The sequence below is a fragment of the Equus caballus genome, chromosome 29, assembly GCF_041296265.1.
Source record: "Equus caballus isolate H_3958 breed thoroughbred chromosome 29, TB-T2T, whole genome shotgun sequence".
NCBI lineage: Eukaryota > Metazoa > Chordata > Mammalia > Perissodactyla > Equidae > Equus > Equus caballus.
In genome coordinates this window covers 33,322,601-33,337,740 of record NC_091712.1, presented here as the reverse complement: position 1 = coordinate 33,337,740, position 15,140 = coordinate 33,322,601, and the positions used below count along the sequence as shown (strand labels likewise).

Here is a 15,140-nt window from a genome sequence, read left to right as displayed (position 1 = left end):
AGCAGCTACTCAGTGACAACCAGCAGTGAGCATTTCATCGCGCCGGGTGCTGTAACCAGACCCCATTTGTTAGAACAGGGCCCCCTAAGTGAGGAGACTTGTAGGACCTGTTCCTTTATTAGCCTTGACCCCATGAACATAGACAGGGACAAAAGCCTGTTATCAGAAGGTGGGCAAATTAAACCCAGCCCCTGCTTGGAGGAGCCCCCAGGCCACATGTCCAGTCCAGCTAAATCACTCTTAAGTGTTTGTAAAGCGCTTCTCATCATTCTGGAATTTCTTAATGGCGCCTCTGCAGTATTTTGTAACTTACTCTCTTTCTTGTCTTTTATGATTAAAAAACAAAACATTGGCATGACTATAACTGTCTTCTTAAACTTGAAGTGTAGCTTCTTGTTGGATTTCAGAAGAAAGGATGGGCTTCGGTGCAAAGTAGCCATCCCATTGCGGTCACAGACCGGGTCGGGTGGGGGCTGACTTTGGGACAACCTACAAGGAGCACACCGCAGGGTGACTTGTTGCCACAGTGCTCTGAAATGCCTTCCTCAGAACTTCCTCCATCCCACTGAATTCCAGGGCGCTCCCACACTTTGAAACACCAGCTGCCCTCCCATTTTCCACTCCCTTCCCATTCCTTAGCCTCATCCTCCACCCACCAGCCACATTTTGGCTTTGGTAGCATTTGAATCGTAATCCAGCTCAGATCAGAATGGTAATTATAAACCAGGATGGTCCTTTAATGGGGACTTTTCATGCCTGTGGTAAAATTCAAGAGGCTACTAGGAAAATGAGAGTGAGCAGCTCTTTCGAGATGCATTTTTAGTAAATTATAACTCTAAAGGAAGAGTAAGAAAGAGCAAAGGAGCCTGTACCAGCAGAAAGAGAATGGCGCCGTCCCAGAACCTTCTATGCCTCTTCACTTCTGACACTTTGGGTTGAAGACCAACCACAGGCAAGGAATGATTCTGTATTTCAACTGTATTTTTACTTGCCAACAGTCCAGATTGCAATACTCTAAACCTAGGTGAAGCAATACCTGTTTGTTAAGATGCTCACAGTAAAGCCCCTCATTATCTGATTTTTCTTTAATACCCCTGCTGCTGAAAATTCTACTACCGACAGGAAGCGGATCTGACTAAGCACATTCAATATCACTTCCTTATTGTAACGCCATTCTTACTGAGGCCAAAATCTCCTCTGAAATGTATGCCTGCATTTTATTTGCCTTGATCTTTAGAGTTTTATTTACCATCTCTGAACAGGCCACTGCTGGGTAGAAATGTCATCTTTCTCTCCCACTGTTTAAAAGAAATCCTTCTTGCCACCTCTCTGACACACAGTGTCACTCAATTATTTGGAACTGTATTGCAGTTTGATTCAAGGCTGTCACTCATCCACCAGCAAGGGAGCTATGTTCCTTTTACTACCTATAAAAATTCCTCAAAGACAGGAAGACTAGGATCCAATTGTCTAGCCCTGGACCATAATCTTGCTTCATGGTGTTGCTTAAAATGAGGGGTCACATGCAGCTCTTCAGTTGAGCTCAAATTCTTTTCCTTGAAGGTGTAACTCCAGGACAAAGCGGCAGGTGCCCTTCAGGACAGGAAACTGAGGCAGAGAAAGACAATGAATTCTCTGAGATATACAGGCACAGAGCCCACCTACCATTCTGTCCTTTGACCTGCTGGATCTGAGGTGACAGAGACGATAGTGTCCCACTACGTGTACAATCTAATCCTTTTTAAAGCACTCTCCCATGAGACCACCCTCCTTCTCTGCTGGGCTCCTTCCTGCAAATTCGCTGTCACCTTGCCTAGCCTGTCTAGCAGAGTAAAACTTGAATCCAGGCCCTCTGACCCCCAGGCCCTGCGATCTCCTTTTCCACTTGGGAACAAAGCCATGATATTCAAAGAAGTCTTCGCTACCTTTGACCGTGACTAACTTCCATCTCTTACGGCCTTTTCCTCCCACCATCAAGTGCATGAAGTTCAAGTGACATGCCTTTCCCCTTGGCGTCCTCTGGGAGGTGAGGCCAGCCAGCAAAGGAACAGATGAACCTTAGACTGAGCCGTAGGCCAGTAGGTCGCCTGTGGGCCAGCCTCTTCTTGCTGACATTATAGGATATGCGGTAGGTTGGATGTTGCAAACCCATTTTCAAAAGCAGAAGCTCGTTCAAAGATAGATAGAGCTGCTGCTAATCTTAGTGTCCAGCCAGCTTTCTCTCAGCAGGTAGGGGAGATGGCAGGAGCTTTAGTTTTACACAAAGAATTGGGGAAAAAAATTAGGATAAACCTATTTTTATAAGCAGTCTTCTGGAACAATTTTTTCTAACTCCTCTTTAAAAATGAATTATAACTGGGGCCAAAGAAAACAAGGATTGGTTAGTGCTGGGCATTGCCCCCTTGTGGCTACTTAAAGGATGGGCGAAAGCTCAGGGTGATGGAGAGAGTAATCTTGATGACAGCTGGCCTGGAGAGTGGGGATGTGGGGAGGCAGAGGGCCAGGGAAAGAAAATGTGGAAGGAGTACAGTCTCCTGTCAATAAATGCAGTGCCGTGAAGGTGCCACACACCAGCATTCCTCAGCCATCACAAGAGTCTCTTATATTATGACAAATGATCCTCTATGGCATTGTCTGACAGCAAAGATGGACAGGCCATTCCTGGGTTGCAGTGTCTAGAAGGGTGCCTGGACCCAGTGGGGACTATGTAAATGTGTGGGCGATTCAGTGAACAAAAGGATCAATAACTCAATGAACAAAGGGACCGATTGAATGGGAGGTTTGTACAGGGGGTTGGGAAGGCTCCTTCCATCTCTAAGATTCGAATTCTCATGACCCGCACTTCCATCGCATGTGGGCCCAGCTCACTCCTGGCTTCTGAAGCTTTTATTCAAAAGGATGGAAATCTTCATGTATGAATCATCTCTATTACGTTAAGCTAAAATCACGGGAAAGTACCAAATGATATCAAGGATCTGTCCAACCTTAATTCTAGAAAATAATAAAACCTACATTCTGTTTTTGCTCCTATGGTTCTCCGAACTCTTCATCCTTACATAAGAACTACTAGTAGTTATATCCACAACTTTTTCTGTGCTTATTATTTCCTTTGAGCCTCATAACAATCCTAAAAGTTGGGCTCCATTAATGTTCCTGTTTTACAGATGAACAAAATGGAGGCTTAGAGAGATTAAATGACTTACCCAAGTCCACACGTACAGAAAGTAGGGAATCCAGGATGTCTTTCACTGAAAAGTCAATGTGCCTATTTAAAACTTCTTAAATCCTTACAGCTAAAGTTGTTTAAAGTGAAAACAACCTAAATCCAGGCAACCGTTTCACATCCTTTACCTCTCATTTAATTATGAAATGATCCTTCGCACCTTTCCCACCCTTTCAGCTTTACACCCGTTATCTTGTTCCTAGGAAACGATGTGAACGCGTACTCTTACACCACCACTAGACACAGCGATTTCTTCCCCGCTCTGTATCTTTCCCATTCTTTCTATTTGCAGCTTCTCCATCATTTGACTATTGGAGGTAATATATTCTTTCCCTGGATACTTTCAGAGTTTTATTTAGAATAAGTTCAGATTTCCCAGAGTTTTATTTAGACTAAGTTAAACTTAAAAATCAATAACACCTCTTCCATCTTGCCACCATCTTGTCTGTCTTGGCCTGATCATCGTCCTTAGGAAGGCAACCGAGGGTGGCATTACTGCTGTGGCTTGTGTCTATACTCAACACCCAGAACAGGCATGCCATGGGGGCAGAGGCCAGATCTGCCTTCTTCACCCCATAAAACCAGTGCCTGAAATGGACCCCAACCCATTTAATGGTTGAATGAAGGGAGAAACGCCACCTAGGTCCCATTGTTCTGGACCATGGGCTTTCATTTTCTGGCATCCAGGGCTGGTCCTCCCACCTCAGGCTGACCCCTCCTGATTGTGTCCCTGTCCTTCTTGCACTGGAAGTGGTCATCTTTGAAGTACTGAGAGCAGTGGTACTCAGACGTCCATAGAGAAGAACAAATTGCCTTGAACGTGAACTTGGTAACAGGGTGAGTTCGTAATCTCTTCTCAGCAGAAACTATTTCCAGCACACCCGTGAGAGCACAGGAAAAAGGAAAATTCTTTTTCTACTTTATAGGAGCCTGAAGATTGATTACTGTGGCCCCCACCCCCACCCCCATCCCAACAAGACAGATGCTTTCCTTGTTTCCAGTTACACTCGATTAAGCCTTTTTCTTCTCTCTTTTCAGTAAGGAAAATGGGCAATTTAATTGTTTTAAAAACAAGATGAAAGGTTTTTTTCTTTTTGAAATCTCTGGAGTTCTTCCCTTTACCACGATCCTTGCTGTAAATCAATATCAAACAGCTTGGTTTATAGAAGACATTTCCCACCAAGTGGAATTTTCCACCGTGGGTTGGTACTGAGTCCACAGCAGTAAATTCAATTATCTTCAGTTTTAGATCTACTGTTTCACTAAGGAACATGAGTTAAGCCTGGGCTCAAAGGAGGACCGGATCTGTCCACGGATGTCTCCAGTAGCTCATGAGATGCTCTGCCGAGGTTGCATGGTTTACTTGAAGATTAACTTCTGTTTACTAGTGTAAACTGAACAAGCCAACGGGATACTGTTTCTATCAGGAATAGCCAAGGAAACTGAATTGTTGACTCCCAAGATCTGAACCAAGGAGGTTCTGAGAGATCATTTCACAGAGCATCTTTTCTGTCCTTTAGCCCTAAAACTAGTATTTCTGAAATCCCTTTGAGAAAAGCTTTTAAAAGGAGAGCAGCATGAAAAACATCCACACGCAGAGAATTGGGGCTAATTCTGCCTCTTTTATCCCCAGAATTCATGTCAGGAATCATTTGCTTAAAGACAAGTGTTTATCCATTGATCTTACTTGTGCCTCATACTTCCCCATTGACAGTTGCTTGCATTCCACAATTTGTCACTCTCTCTCTTTTTATTCTTTTTTTTCCCTGTACCTACTCACCAGAAATATTAGAGGCAGCTAAGTTTATTTGTAAATCAGTTGTATAGAGTTTGGGAAACGTTTTCGTACAGAAGTAATGGTGTGTGTATTGAGTAGGTTTGGCTCAGTTGAATAATCATTCGTTGACTGACCAGAACGTGCTAAGCCCTGAAAATACAGACCAGAGAGATGTCCCTGTTCTCCAGCAGCATGAAGTCTGACAGTGTGATTCACACAGCAGTGCAGGGATGCATAACGTAGGGTAGGTGCATACAGGAGGCTATTGTGTCATAGGATTTTGGTGACCCCACCTGTCATGCCCAATACATGTCACCCAGTTAGAGCTGCCCCCACCCCACCCCTACTCTCTCCACCTCTACAAGGCAGGCTTTGGCCAAGCCCAAGGGACAGTCAGAAGGCTGGACCTGCTGCCTATCTTGCGTAAGTCCTTTTCAACACCTCCAGGTGGATGGGTCTCTGTACTGCCAGTGATGGCCACTGACAGCCCCAGGGACTGTGCCTTCAAATGCGCTGGAGGAATGTGTGTGCTCTCTCCACTTGAGTAGATTTTCCTTCTGGCGTAGCTGTGCCAGGAGATGAAGCCCTTTCCTGCTTTGCCTGGGGGCTGATGGCATCACAAACAAGCCACAGTGCCTTTTAATGACTGCTCTCTTCGTCAATAGCTCCAATTAAGTTATTTTAATTCAAAGCCTCCCTCTGTTAGGTGCAGGGATGGCGAGAGTCATTGCCAACCTCCTACTAAACATGAATTGTGCTGGGTGCAATTAGGAGGGAAAATTACTGCTCCTTGATTATGAAGTTCTTTGGCATCTTCAGGCAGTGTTGGGGGGAGATGGAACTGTGGTGGCTCAGAGAACCCTTATCACTTTCCAAGGCTCTGGATGTACTCTGTTCTGCACCTCCTCAGCCTGGAGGCTCATTTTTTGTCTGAAAGTTTGTAAATTGGATGCTGCGACTTTGTAGAATTGCAGTGGAATTCTTGCCAGTGGTATAAGATGGATAACGTAATGCTAGGGAGTTTGGCTGGTTCTCAAAGTGAAAACTGGTCTCTAAAAAGATCGGCGTGAGGAGCAGACGCTCCCAGGGCTACATGCTAAACCACGGCTAACAGGGATCAAGAAAATGGCAGGAGATGGTCCAGAACCAGGGGGATTCTCCTTCAACACAGAAAGAGAGCAGGAGAGAAAGTATCCCAGCTCATCTCAGGGGTTCATCATGGTTTGATCGCCATATCAAATTGTCAAGAGGGTTTTGAACAATGCCTGAGAATTTTTTTCAAGAATTACCATGAAAAGAAAAGTAGCTATTTAAAGCAATGTAGGTAGGCTTGTTCAAACAATGTCCCAGAGAATATTTGGTTCCAGGAATCACGTCACTAGTGAAATTTAGAATTTAGATCATTAGTCTGTGTGCCATTATATAATTTTTTAAATATTTTAAGTTGGTGAGAATATTATTTCCAAATCCATTTGCTTCGTCTTTGTTATCATGACATTACACTGCTGGTGTCTCCTGCGTTTGTTTCAAGTGTAATTAAGAACCTCACCAGAAGGCAAATGATTTACCTGCCTCCAATTGGTTAAAAAAAAATATTTATATTTTGTTGTTCTTGATACAACCCAGATAAGACACACCACCAAAAACAACAAAAAATGTTTGGCACAAGAAGGTAGACTTCCGCTCCCAATGTTGTTATCCTGGTATTTACTTTAGTTAATCATTTAGAACTTTTCCCCTAACATCCATGCTACTGACCCAAACCAGAAATCTTTTTTAAAAATCCACATACGTGATGTTAGAACGGTTACCATTGAAACAAAATCTCATCTTTTAAAAATGATCTAAGTGTCGTCTGTGGCCTCGAGAATCTAAACGTCTCAAGTAACAGTGGACGGGGGCCAGTACTGTCCTCATTCTCACAGATTATGATGAGGAGGAGGGGAGGCTGTTCTCTTAAAGATTCTTCCCTCCTACGTCCACAGTGCTGGAGAAATGTGAGGGTGGAGAGCTCAAGGGAGCACCGGGTGTTCACTCTTCTAGGAGTGGAAGCTGCTGTGTAGGGGCTGTGTCTTCCCCTCTGCACCTCCTGCCTCAGGGGCTGGGCCCAGTTATGGAATCAGCTGTCGGAGGTGCTGACAGCTTCCTTCCCCGCGTGTCTGTCTCCGTGTCGCACCTGGTGTGCGTGACATGAGTTTGCGCTCTAAATCCTGCGCTGACCTCCCCATGCCTCTGCGCCACTGTTTGACATCTGGTTCCTTGGAGTGGCTGGGCCAGGCTGGCTCACTGTCTCCCGAAGGAGCCCTGCAGACCCCATGACACCGAAGAAGCCAGGGCCTCTGCCCGTCAGCTTGGCTCTGTGTTCATGACATCTGCTGTCGGCTCTGCCAGGAGGTGAAGCTGGGTCAGACGTTGCTCCGTGAGCCTTCTCTGCCTCTTTTGAACTTTCCATCAGGCCACGAGGCTGGCCCCGGAGGCTCAGAAATAAGCTCCTTGCAGATGCAGCCACCTCCCACCATCTGTGCCCGTGTGGCCACTCAGATCAGAACTTCAGCTCAGAGAGAGCATACCTCCTAAATCAGCAAGACATCCACTGTGGCAAATGGCTCCCTTCTGTCAGTTGCCATAATGTAAGCGTCTGAGAGATATGCTCTTAGCACTTATGGGGAAAAGGAAGCATGGATGCAGCCAGCTCCTCATCATCCAAAGGCCGCTTCTCAAATTTGGGAGTTTCCTAGCTCTGTAGTTCTGTCTCTCACCGCTACTGCATTGAGAGTGAACATAGCAAAGAAACGATGTACAAATTTATTGATTTTGCTCTTGTTAAAAAAAAAAAGCCTGTTTGGAAGTTTGGGGGAATCGGGGCTGGAAGCTAAAATTAGATTTGGGGATGATCTGTGGGTTTCTTATCATCATAACCAGAAACATTCAACGATAGTTTGTATACTTCCTTATTCTTGCTCAGGAAGAGCTATCGGCAACAGAATGAAAGAGAGGGTTTCCCTGTTAGTTCTTCTGCAAAGGGACTTTTCTTACAGACTGAGGAAACTCTCTCCTTAACCGTCAATATATTCCAGCGGAAAGAGCCAGACAAGGGTGTGACAGACCTGGGTTCAAATCCCAACTGGTGCATATCACCTGGTGGCGTCAGAAAAGGAACTTCTCGGGGGCTCGTTTTCCTTATCTGTCCGGTGCAGATAAGGATGATTGTCAGAGTTGTTGAAAGGATGGCAGCTGAAACCTTTATGAATGACTGATATAAGACCCGGATCATGGTAGGCACTTAATTCGGGTTAAGTCCTTCTGAGAGGAAGTTGGTGTAGAGGCTACTTTCCAGCTGGGTCACTTTGGGTGAGTTCCTTGACCTCTCAGTCCCTCTGTGCCCTCACCTGTAACTCACGAATAATGATGGTAATGATAATTCAGCTCTTCCCCCCAAGGACGGTTGGAGTAAGCGAGTTAATGCATCCCAAAGCCATGGACCCCAAAATTCAGCATAGAACGAATGCCTTGTAAGCTGCAGCTATTTTTAGCTTCTCTGCCTCTTAATTTTCCTGGAATGTCTATGCTAAAGACACCTAAAACAGATATATTTGGGTAAAAAGGAGATTTTGCTTGAGAAAAAGATTTCCTGTCTTTTCTTATATTTATTTATTCTTTGCGCAGATATGTACGGCAGGCACTGCTGGTTGCCAGACACTGGGTGGGTACCCAACACAGTGAGCGGTAGCCGCAGGGCCAGGAAGAGGAAGCGTGGGAATAGAGCAAAATGAGCCCAAACCCCCGGGATGGATGACTCGTGATGAATAGTGGATTAGAACGAAGGAAGTGAGATTAAATAGCATTTTTTTTTTTTGCTTCCCAGATGAGAAAATGAAATGACAGGACTGACAGATAACACACCTAAAACCCTAGAGGGTGAAGTAAGAGCAGGCCTCACGTAGGAAGGATTCCCAAAGGCCGGATTTTAAGTCTGACCTCTACGTGATTGTAAGCTCCGTGAAGGCAGAGGGAGGGGGCTGCCCCTTCGTGTCCCCACAGCACCTAGAAAGAACCTACCCAGGGGCCAGAAATGCTTCCTCAAATTAATCTGAGGTGAAGTCACACCCCGGACCCCAAACTGAGTCCTTCTCTGACTCAGTGAGGTCTGGGTTACGGTGCTTGACACAGCATAGACATGAAATAGCCACCTAGTAAGTATTTGTTGATTGCTTGATTAATTGGATGTGATTAATCCAGTTACACACACACACACACACACACAGACACACACACACAAATGGCCTCACTTTTTTGTAGTTAGGAAGGCAACAAATACAACAGGTCATATAGCTCTACTCAAATTTTAGAATCGCAGAAAGTTCAGCCTGAGTAGGAGACAGAAAAAGAAGAAGAAGAAAAAATCTAAAACATGTCTTGTGTCTTAGTCACTTAACCTGTCAGGCTGTGTCTCTCCTTTATCATTTCACAGCTCCTGAGGTCCTTGCCCAGAAACCTTACAGCAAAGCTGTTGACTGCTGGTCCATTGGGGTGATTGCCTATATCTTGTAAGTATTGCTGGCTACCGTGGCTTCTCTTTTTCTCTCTCTTTTTTTTTATTGTGGTGAAATATACATAACACAGAATTTACCACTTTAACCATTTCTAAGGGTACAGTTCAGCAGTATTAAGTACATTCACATTATTGTGCAACCATTTCCACCATCCATCTCCAGAACTTTTTCATCTTCCCAAACTGAAACTCTGTCTCCATTCAACAATAACTCCTGGGGGCCCACCTGGTGGCTCAGTGGTTAAGTGCACACGTTCCACTTCTCGGCAGCCCGGGGTTCGCCGGTTCGGATCCTGGGTGCAGACATGGCACCGCTTGGCAAAAGCCATGCTGTGGGTGGTGTCCCATATATAAAGTAGAGGAAGATGGGCATGGGTGTTAGCTCAGGGCCAGTCTTCCTCAGCAAAAAGAGGAGGATTGGCAGCAGTTAGCTCAGGGCTAATCTTCCTTTAAAAAAAAAACAAAAAAACAATAACTCCCATTCCTCCCTACCCCCAACCTCTGGCAACCATCATTCTACTTCCTGTCTCTGTGAATTTGACTACTCCTAGGTCCCTCATGTAAGTGGAATCATACAGTATTTGTCCTTTTGTATCTGGCTTATTTCACTTAGCATAATGTCGTCAAGTTTCATCCATGTTGTAGCATGTGTCAGAATTTCATTCTTTTTTAAGGCTGAATAATATTCCACTGTATGTATATACTGCATTTTGTTTATCCATTCACCCATCAATGGACACTTGGGTGGTTTCCACCTTTCGGGTATTGTGGATAATGTTCTTATAAACATAGGTGTGCAAATGTCTGTTTGAGTCCTGCTTTCAATTCTTTTGGGTGTATACCCAGAAGTGGGGCTGCTGGACCATATGGTCATTCTATGTTTAACTTTTTGAGGAATCTCCACACTGTTTTCCAGAGCAGCATTTTACATTCCCAGCAACAATGCACAAAAGTTCCACTTTCTCCACATCCTTGTCAACCCTTGTTGTTTTCCATTTTTTGATAACAGCCATCCTAATAGGTGTGATGTGGTATCTCATTGTGGGTTTAATTTGCATTTCTCTTATGGCTAGTGATGTTGAGCATCTTTTCACTTGTCACCTTGGCTTTTCTGGGGATAGAAACCACTATGAAAATATTAGAACATCTTCAAAAGAAGTCACAATGAGAAAAAATGTGATGAAACCCAAAATTTAGCCTTTGGATTCCTCATTTCTGCTCAGGTGCCTTATCTCCATGAAACACAGTCATAGGCCGTAGGTTTGCTACAGTTATTTCAGGATGATCAATTTTGGTTTTATTGTTATGTTTTGTTTTACTTAAGTCCACTATAAAGTTATTTTTAAGTTACATTTTCTTTTTGCAGTGATACTTTCAAACACTTATTATGGAACACACTTAGAGGGTGGATTTAGGCCAACTAGTTTCTGTAATTGATAGGAAATGAATTTCTCCTCCTCCTCCTCCCAAGGAAGGGGACGTTTCCTAGCACACAATGAAAGATGGTGGAAGATCGTGTTCGAAGAAAGGTCTGACAGTATATGCCATCTTCAGGGAATGCTGGAAACATCCCCCTGTATTGGCTTTGTCTCATTATCTGGGAAGCAAAGGGTCTTTCTACAGCATACACTCAACTGGGCAGCTCTTGCAGTTTAGTGTGGATTTAGTTGACAGCTCCTGTAGATTCTTGCCATTATTGCAGGAGAATTTTATCCATTATAATAAGCTTGGCCTTAGGGCTCCCACTTACGGAAACAGGTAAAGGCCAGATTCATCTGAGCTATAAAACTGACATATTGCACTTATATAGTGCTTTCCCTTTCAAAGCATGTTGACCATCTTCTGCAGTAGTTTCATCCATTGTAGCTGGAAACTGGGTTACTGACACTTTTAGGAATCTGATGAAAGCTGTGGACTCTCTCCTGTAATAATTAAATTCACACACACACGCACACACACACACACACACAATTTTGCATACCATATTAAGGGAGTCTATCCATTGAGAAGTAGGCGAGAGCCAGAGGAAGGAGAGACTTGGCGGAAAGGTTGGGTTTTAACCCAAGTGTAGTGGGAAGCCAAAGAAGGATGTTGAGCAGACGTGTCACCTGATCTGATTTTCACTTGAGTGTTTTTCTAGCTACTCTCTGGTTGGATGAGCGGTGATGGTTGCTTCTACCCTGGAGGCAGTGATCGGGGTAGAGTGGTAGATAGGTTTTGGATACCGACGATGAAGGCGAGGGATGTTTCAAGTATAAACCCAAGTTTTTGGCTTAAGCCATCATGTAGATGGCTAAGAAAAAAAAATAGAGGGTGGTGGAGGAGCAAGTTTCTGGGAGTGAGATCAAGAATTTAATTTGGGGCATGATAAACTTGAGACCCTTGGAGATATCCAGTGGATGCCCACGTGGAGTTGAGAAGTCTTGGGTACAGATACTGGCATAGGTATCTGGGTATGATTTAAACATGAGTACATCCAAATCGTTATAATTACAGTATACAATACAGTATTTGCCTGGGTTCAAGTATAGTATTAAGCAAAGAAATGCCATATTTCTTTATTTCTAAGTATAAACTTGATAAGCTTAAACTTGATGGTTACCTGGTCACCACTAGTTTTGCTCCACAGATTAGTCTCAGGTTGATTTCCTGCCTGTGTCAGACTTCAAAATGGCAGCCTGGGCTTCTGTTTCCCTTGGCGCCTTCCGGAGCCCTGAGAGTCTCCAGCAGAGAATGAATGGACTTCAGACATCTCAGTTGGACCTTCCCAGGTGTTCAGACCCTTAGGAGCAATGGGCCAAATCCTGCGTACAGTTGCTGCATGATTATGGCTGTGCTTGGAGAAGCACCAGCCTCGAATTTATCATTAGCATTGTCAACAACTAGTGTTTCTTGAGTACCTTCTGTATTGCAGGCACTGTGCTAGGTGCTAAAGATAGCAAAATGACCAAGACACGATGCCTCTCATCAGGGTACTAACAATGCATACGGCAGGACAACAAATTTAGATTAAGTGACATACAGGGAACCTTATGTCCAGCCATAGGGGTTGCTGGAATGAAGCAACCATTGAGGACAGGGATACTCAGGAAGGAGGTGGCACCATTCCAGGTACATCTAGAAGGTTGGATAAGACTAGCATAAGCAGAGAGGAGAGAGGACAGCATCCCAGAGGGATGCAGATACAGGAACAGGGGAGCCTGAGGCATGTTTTAGGGCCGATGAAAATACTCTGTGAAAGGCCTGTGGCCTGGGTTGGTGTTCCTGCCACAAGGCTGGCTCCGGGTTGAACTAGTATTAGAATTTAGAATGGGTGCCTCTCAGTCTCAGACTCTTGCTGCCTCCCACTGATGCACTGCATGTGGTCTCCCCATTCCCATCCTTCATCTGAAGACTGATGAGCAAGGCTGCTGAGCAGGCCGTGACCAACAGGAAACACACCAGGGAAGCCATCTACCCCGTGGGGATCTGTGCAGGGCTCCTCACTCCTCATATCATGTGTCATGGAAAAGAGGTTAGTCTCTGCAGGTTTTCAGAGAGCAGCATTGCTGTTTTCATTTGATAAGCCTGTGCCACACTGAGATATCAGATTGCAGCAAAAGTGGCTATGACCGGCCATGGCCCCGGATTTTCTCCTCTCTGCCTGCCATGTACACGTTCCTCATTTTGTCGCTGCAGATACTTGGTGAATTGGCTCTCTTTTGATCTCCACACTCATTTCTATGTTATCCATCATTTGGAAGGAGATGCATTTTTTCCTATCAAGGGTACTCATTTTTTAAAACACATCTGACAGGGCCTTTATCCTGCCAGGAATCTTTCTTTGGGGATCTGGACTTACAAAAAAAAATCCCTTGCCTGCATAACTTAAGCTTCTGGGAAGGATTGAGGATGGCGTGTGCTGGGTACCCTGACGAGCATGTTGGTGTCCAATCTGATGGAATTGGCTCAGCCAAGATAGCACAAGTTCTTAGGAAATAAATTTCCTCACTCAAGGTGAGAAGGGGCATCTCACGCTCAAATTCAATTTTGTGACCACATGTAGACTGCCTTTCTTCGTATAACTTCAAGGAGATTATTTGATGATCTCTTGTCTAAATTATGCTCAGGGATACTGCGTGCTGTGGAAATCGGTAAATGTTTGCTAATATAAAAACTGAGAAAGATCTTAAGGATTTTGGGCATTAGGGCAGGCTGGATGGTTAAGGTGGATGTGCCGTGGATGGTGAGGGCACTGACCCATGCTGGGATCTCTGACCTTTCTGCCTAGAAGAAACTCCAGGCAAAATACTTACTTTTTGACTGGCCTCCTACATTGTTGCTCAGTTGTTTTTCTTTTTTTTTTTTAGGAAGATTAGCTCTGAGCTAACATCTGCCGCTAATCCTCCCCTTTTTGCTGAGGAAGAATGGCCCTGAGCTAACATCTGCCGCTAATCCTCTTCTTTTTGCTGAGGAAGATTGGCCCTGTGCCAGTCTTCCTCTCTTTTATGTGGGACATCTGCCACAGCATGGCTTGATAAGTGGTGTGTAGGTCCTCACCCGGGATCCAAACCGGTGAACCCCAGGCCGCTGAAGTGGAGCACGTGAACTTAACTGTTGCGTCACCAGGCCGGCCCCCGTTGTTCAGTTTTTAAAACTAGATCACGTAATTAGCTTTGTAAGAGCAGAACTCAGAATGCCTAATGTGCATGCTGTGTCTCGTCATCATGTTGAACCATTGACAGCTGCCTCTTTATGGATCCATATGTTCCAGGGAGAGAGCATGAACCCACGCCTCAGTGGGAGAGAATGTGGTGTAATTCCTGAGCCCTAGTGAAATAACCAAGCGTGGGATACTGTGATGGTTGTTACTACTATCAGTATGAGCAGTGTTAACACTAATAAGAATAATTAACTGGCACTGCCAGCTGGCAGCGACCATCTTATCTTCATTAGCTTTGAGAAGCAAGACACACACCTCATTCAGGCCTCCACGAGCCCGTGGTCTGGACTTTGGCTTTTGAAGTTTAGACACTAAATTAGTTCTGTTTATTCATCTTGCTCAGACGATCCCGGTGAATTGGTTCACTCTAGCCAGACTCAAAAGAGATTTAAAAAAACAAAAAGAAACTGGAGTGTCAGTTTACTAAATCATAATGAGACTCGTACCCTGCAAGGTAATTGGGTCTGCATGTCATCAGACCAGCATATTCTCTCCCTGAAACGTTCTGTGAGAAAGCAAATTAAAACCAGAAGCTTCCTTTAGGAGCGAGAAATCAGAGCAGTGGAGCTGGATGGCTTTAGAGGTCTTCATGAAGCCTACAGTAGTGTCCAGGTCACCCCTCTCTACCAGAGGGCGTTTCCGTCAAGCGGCACAGCTGTTCCTACTGGCTAGTCACAGTGCCACGTGCTGAGCAGTTCTTATACCTGCCCCCACTTCCTCCTGCCTTAAAGGCCAGCCACCCCCCGCTCTTCCCTTTATCATTCCAGCATCATCACTTTTATTTCAGCAGGCATTCACTGCTATAATTCTCAGGTCTACTGACATTATTTCACTGTCTACGTTTCAGTGTGGCTGCTTTCCAAGAATTTTCAAGAAGGTGCCTAAT

General features: G+C 44.7%; 1 protein-coding gene across 5 annotated transcripts in view; it reads left to right on the top strand.

Annotated features, from left to right (window-relative positions):
• CAMK1D (calcium/calmodulin dependent protein kinase ID) overlaps positions 1-15,140 on the top strand; it is a 390,404-nt gene that overhangs the window by 346,868 nt on the left and 28,396 nt on the right. For all 5 annotated transcript variants that reach the window (XM_070255354.1, XM_001499103.6, XM_070255352.1 and 2 more), the window contains exon 6: positions 9,472-9,547. In XM_070255354.1, the coding sequence (XP_070111455.1) occupies positions 9,472-9,547 (76 nt within the window). The remainder of the gene's footprint in view (positions 1-9,471; positions 9,548-15,140) is intronic.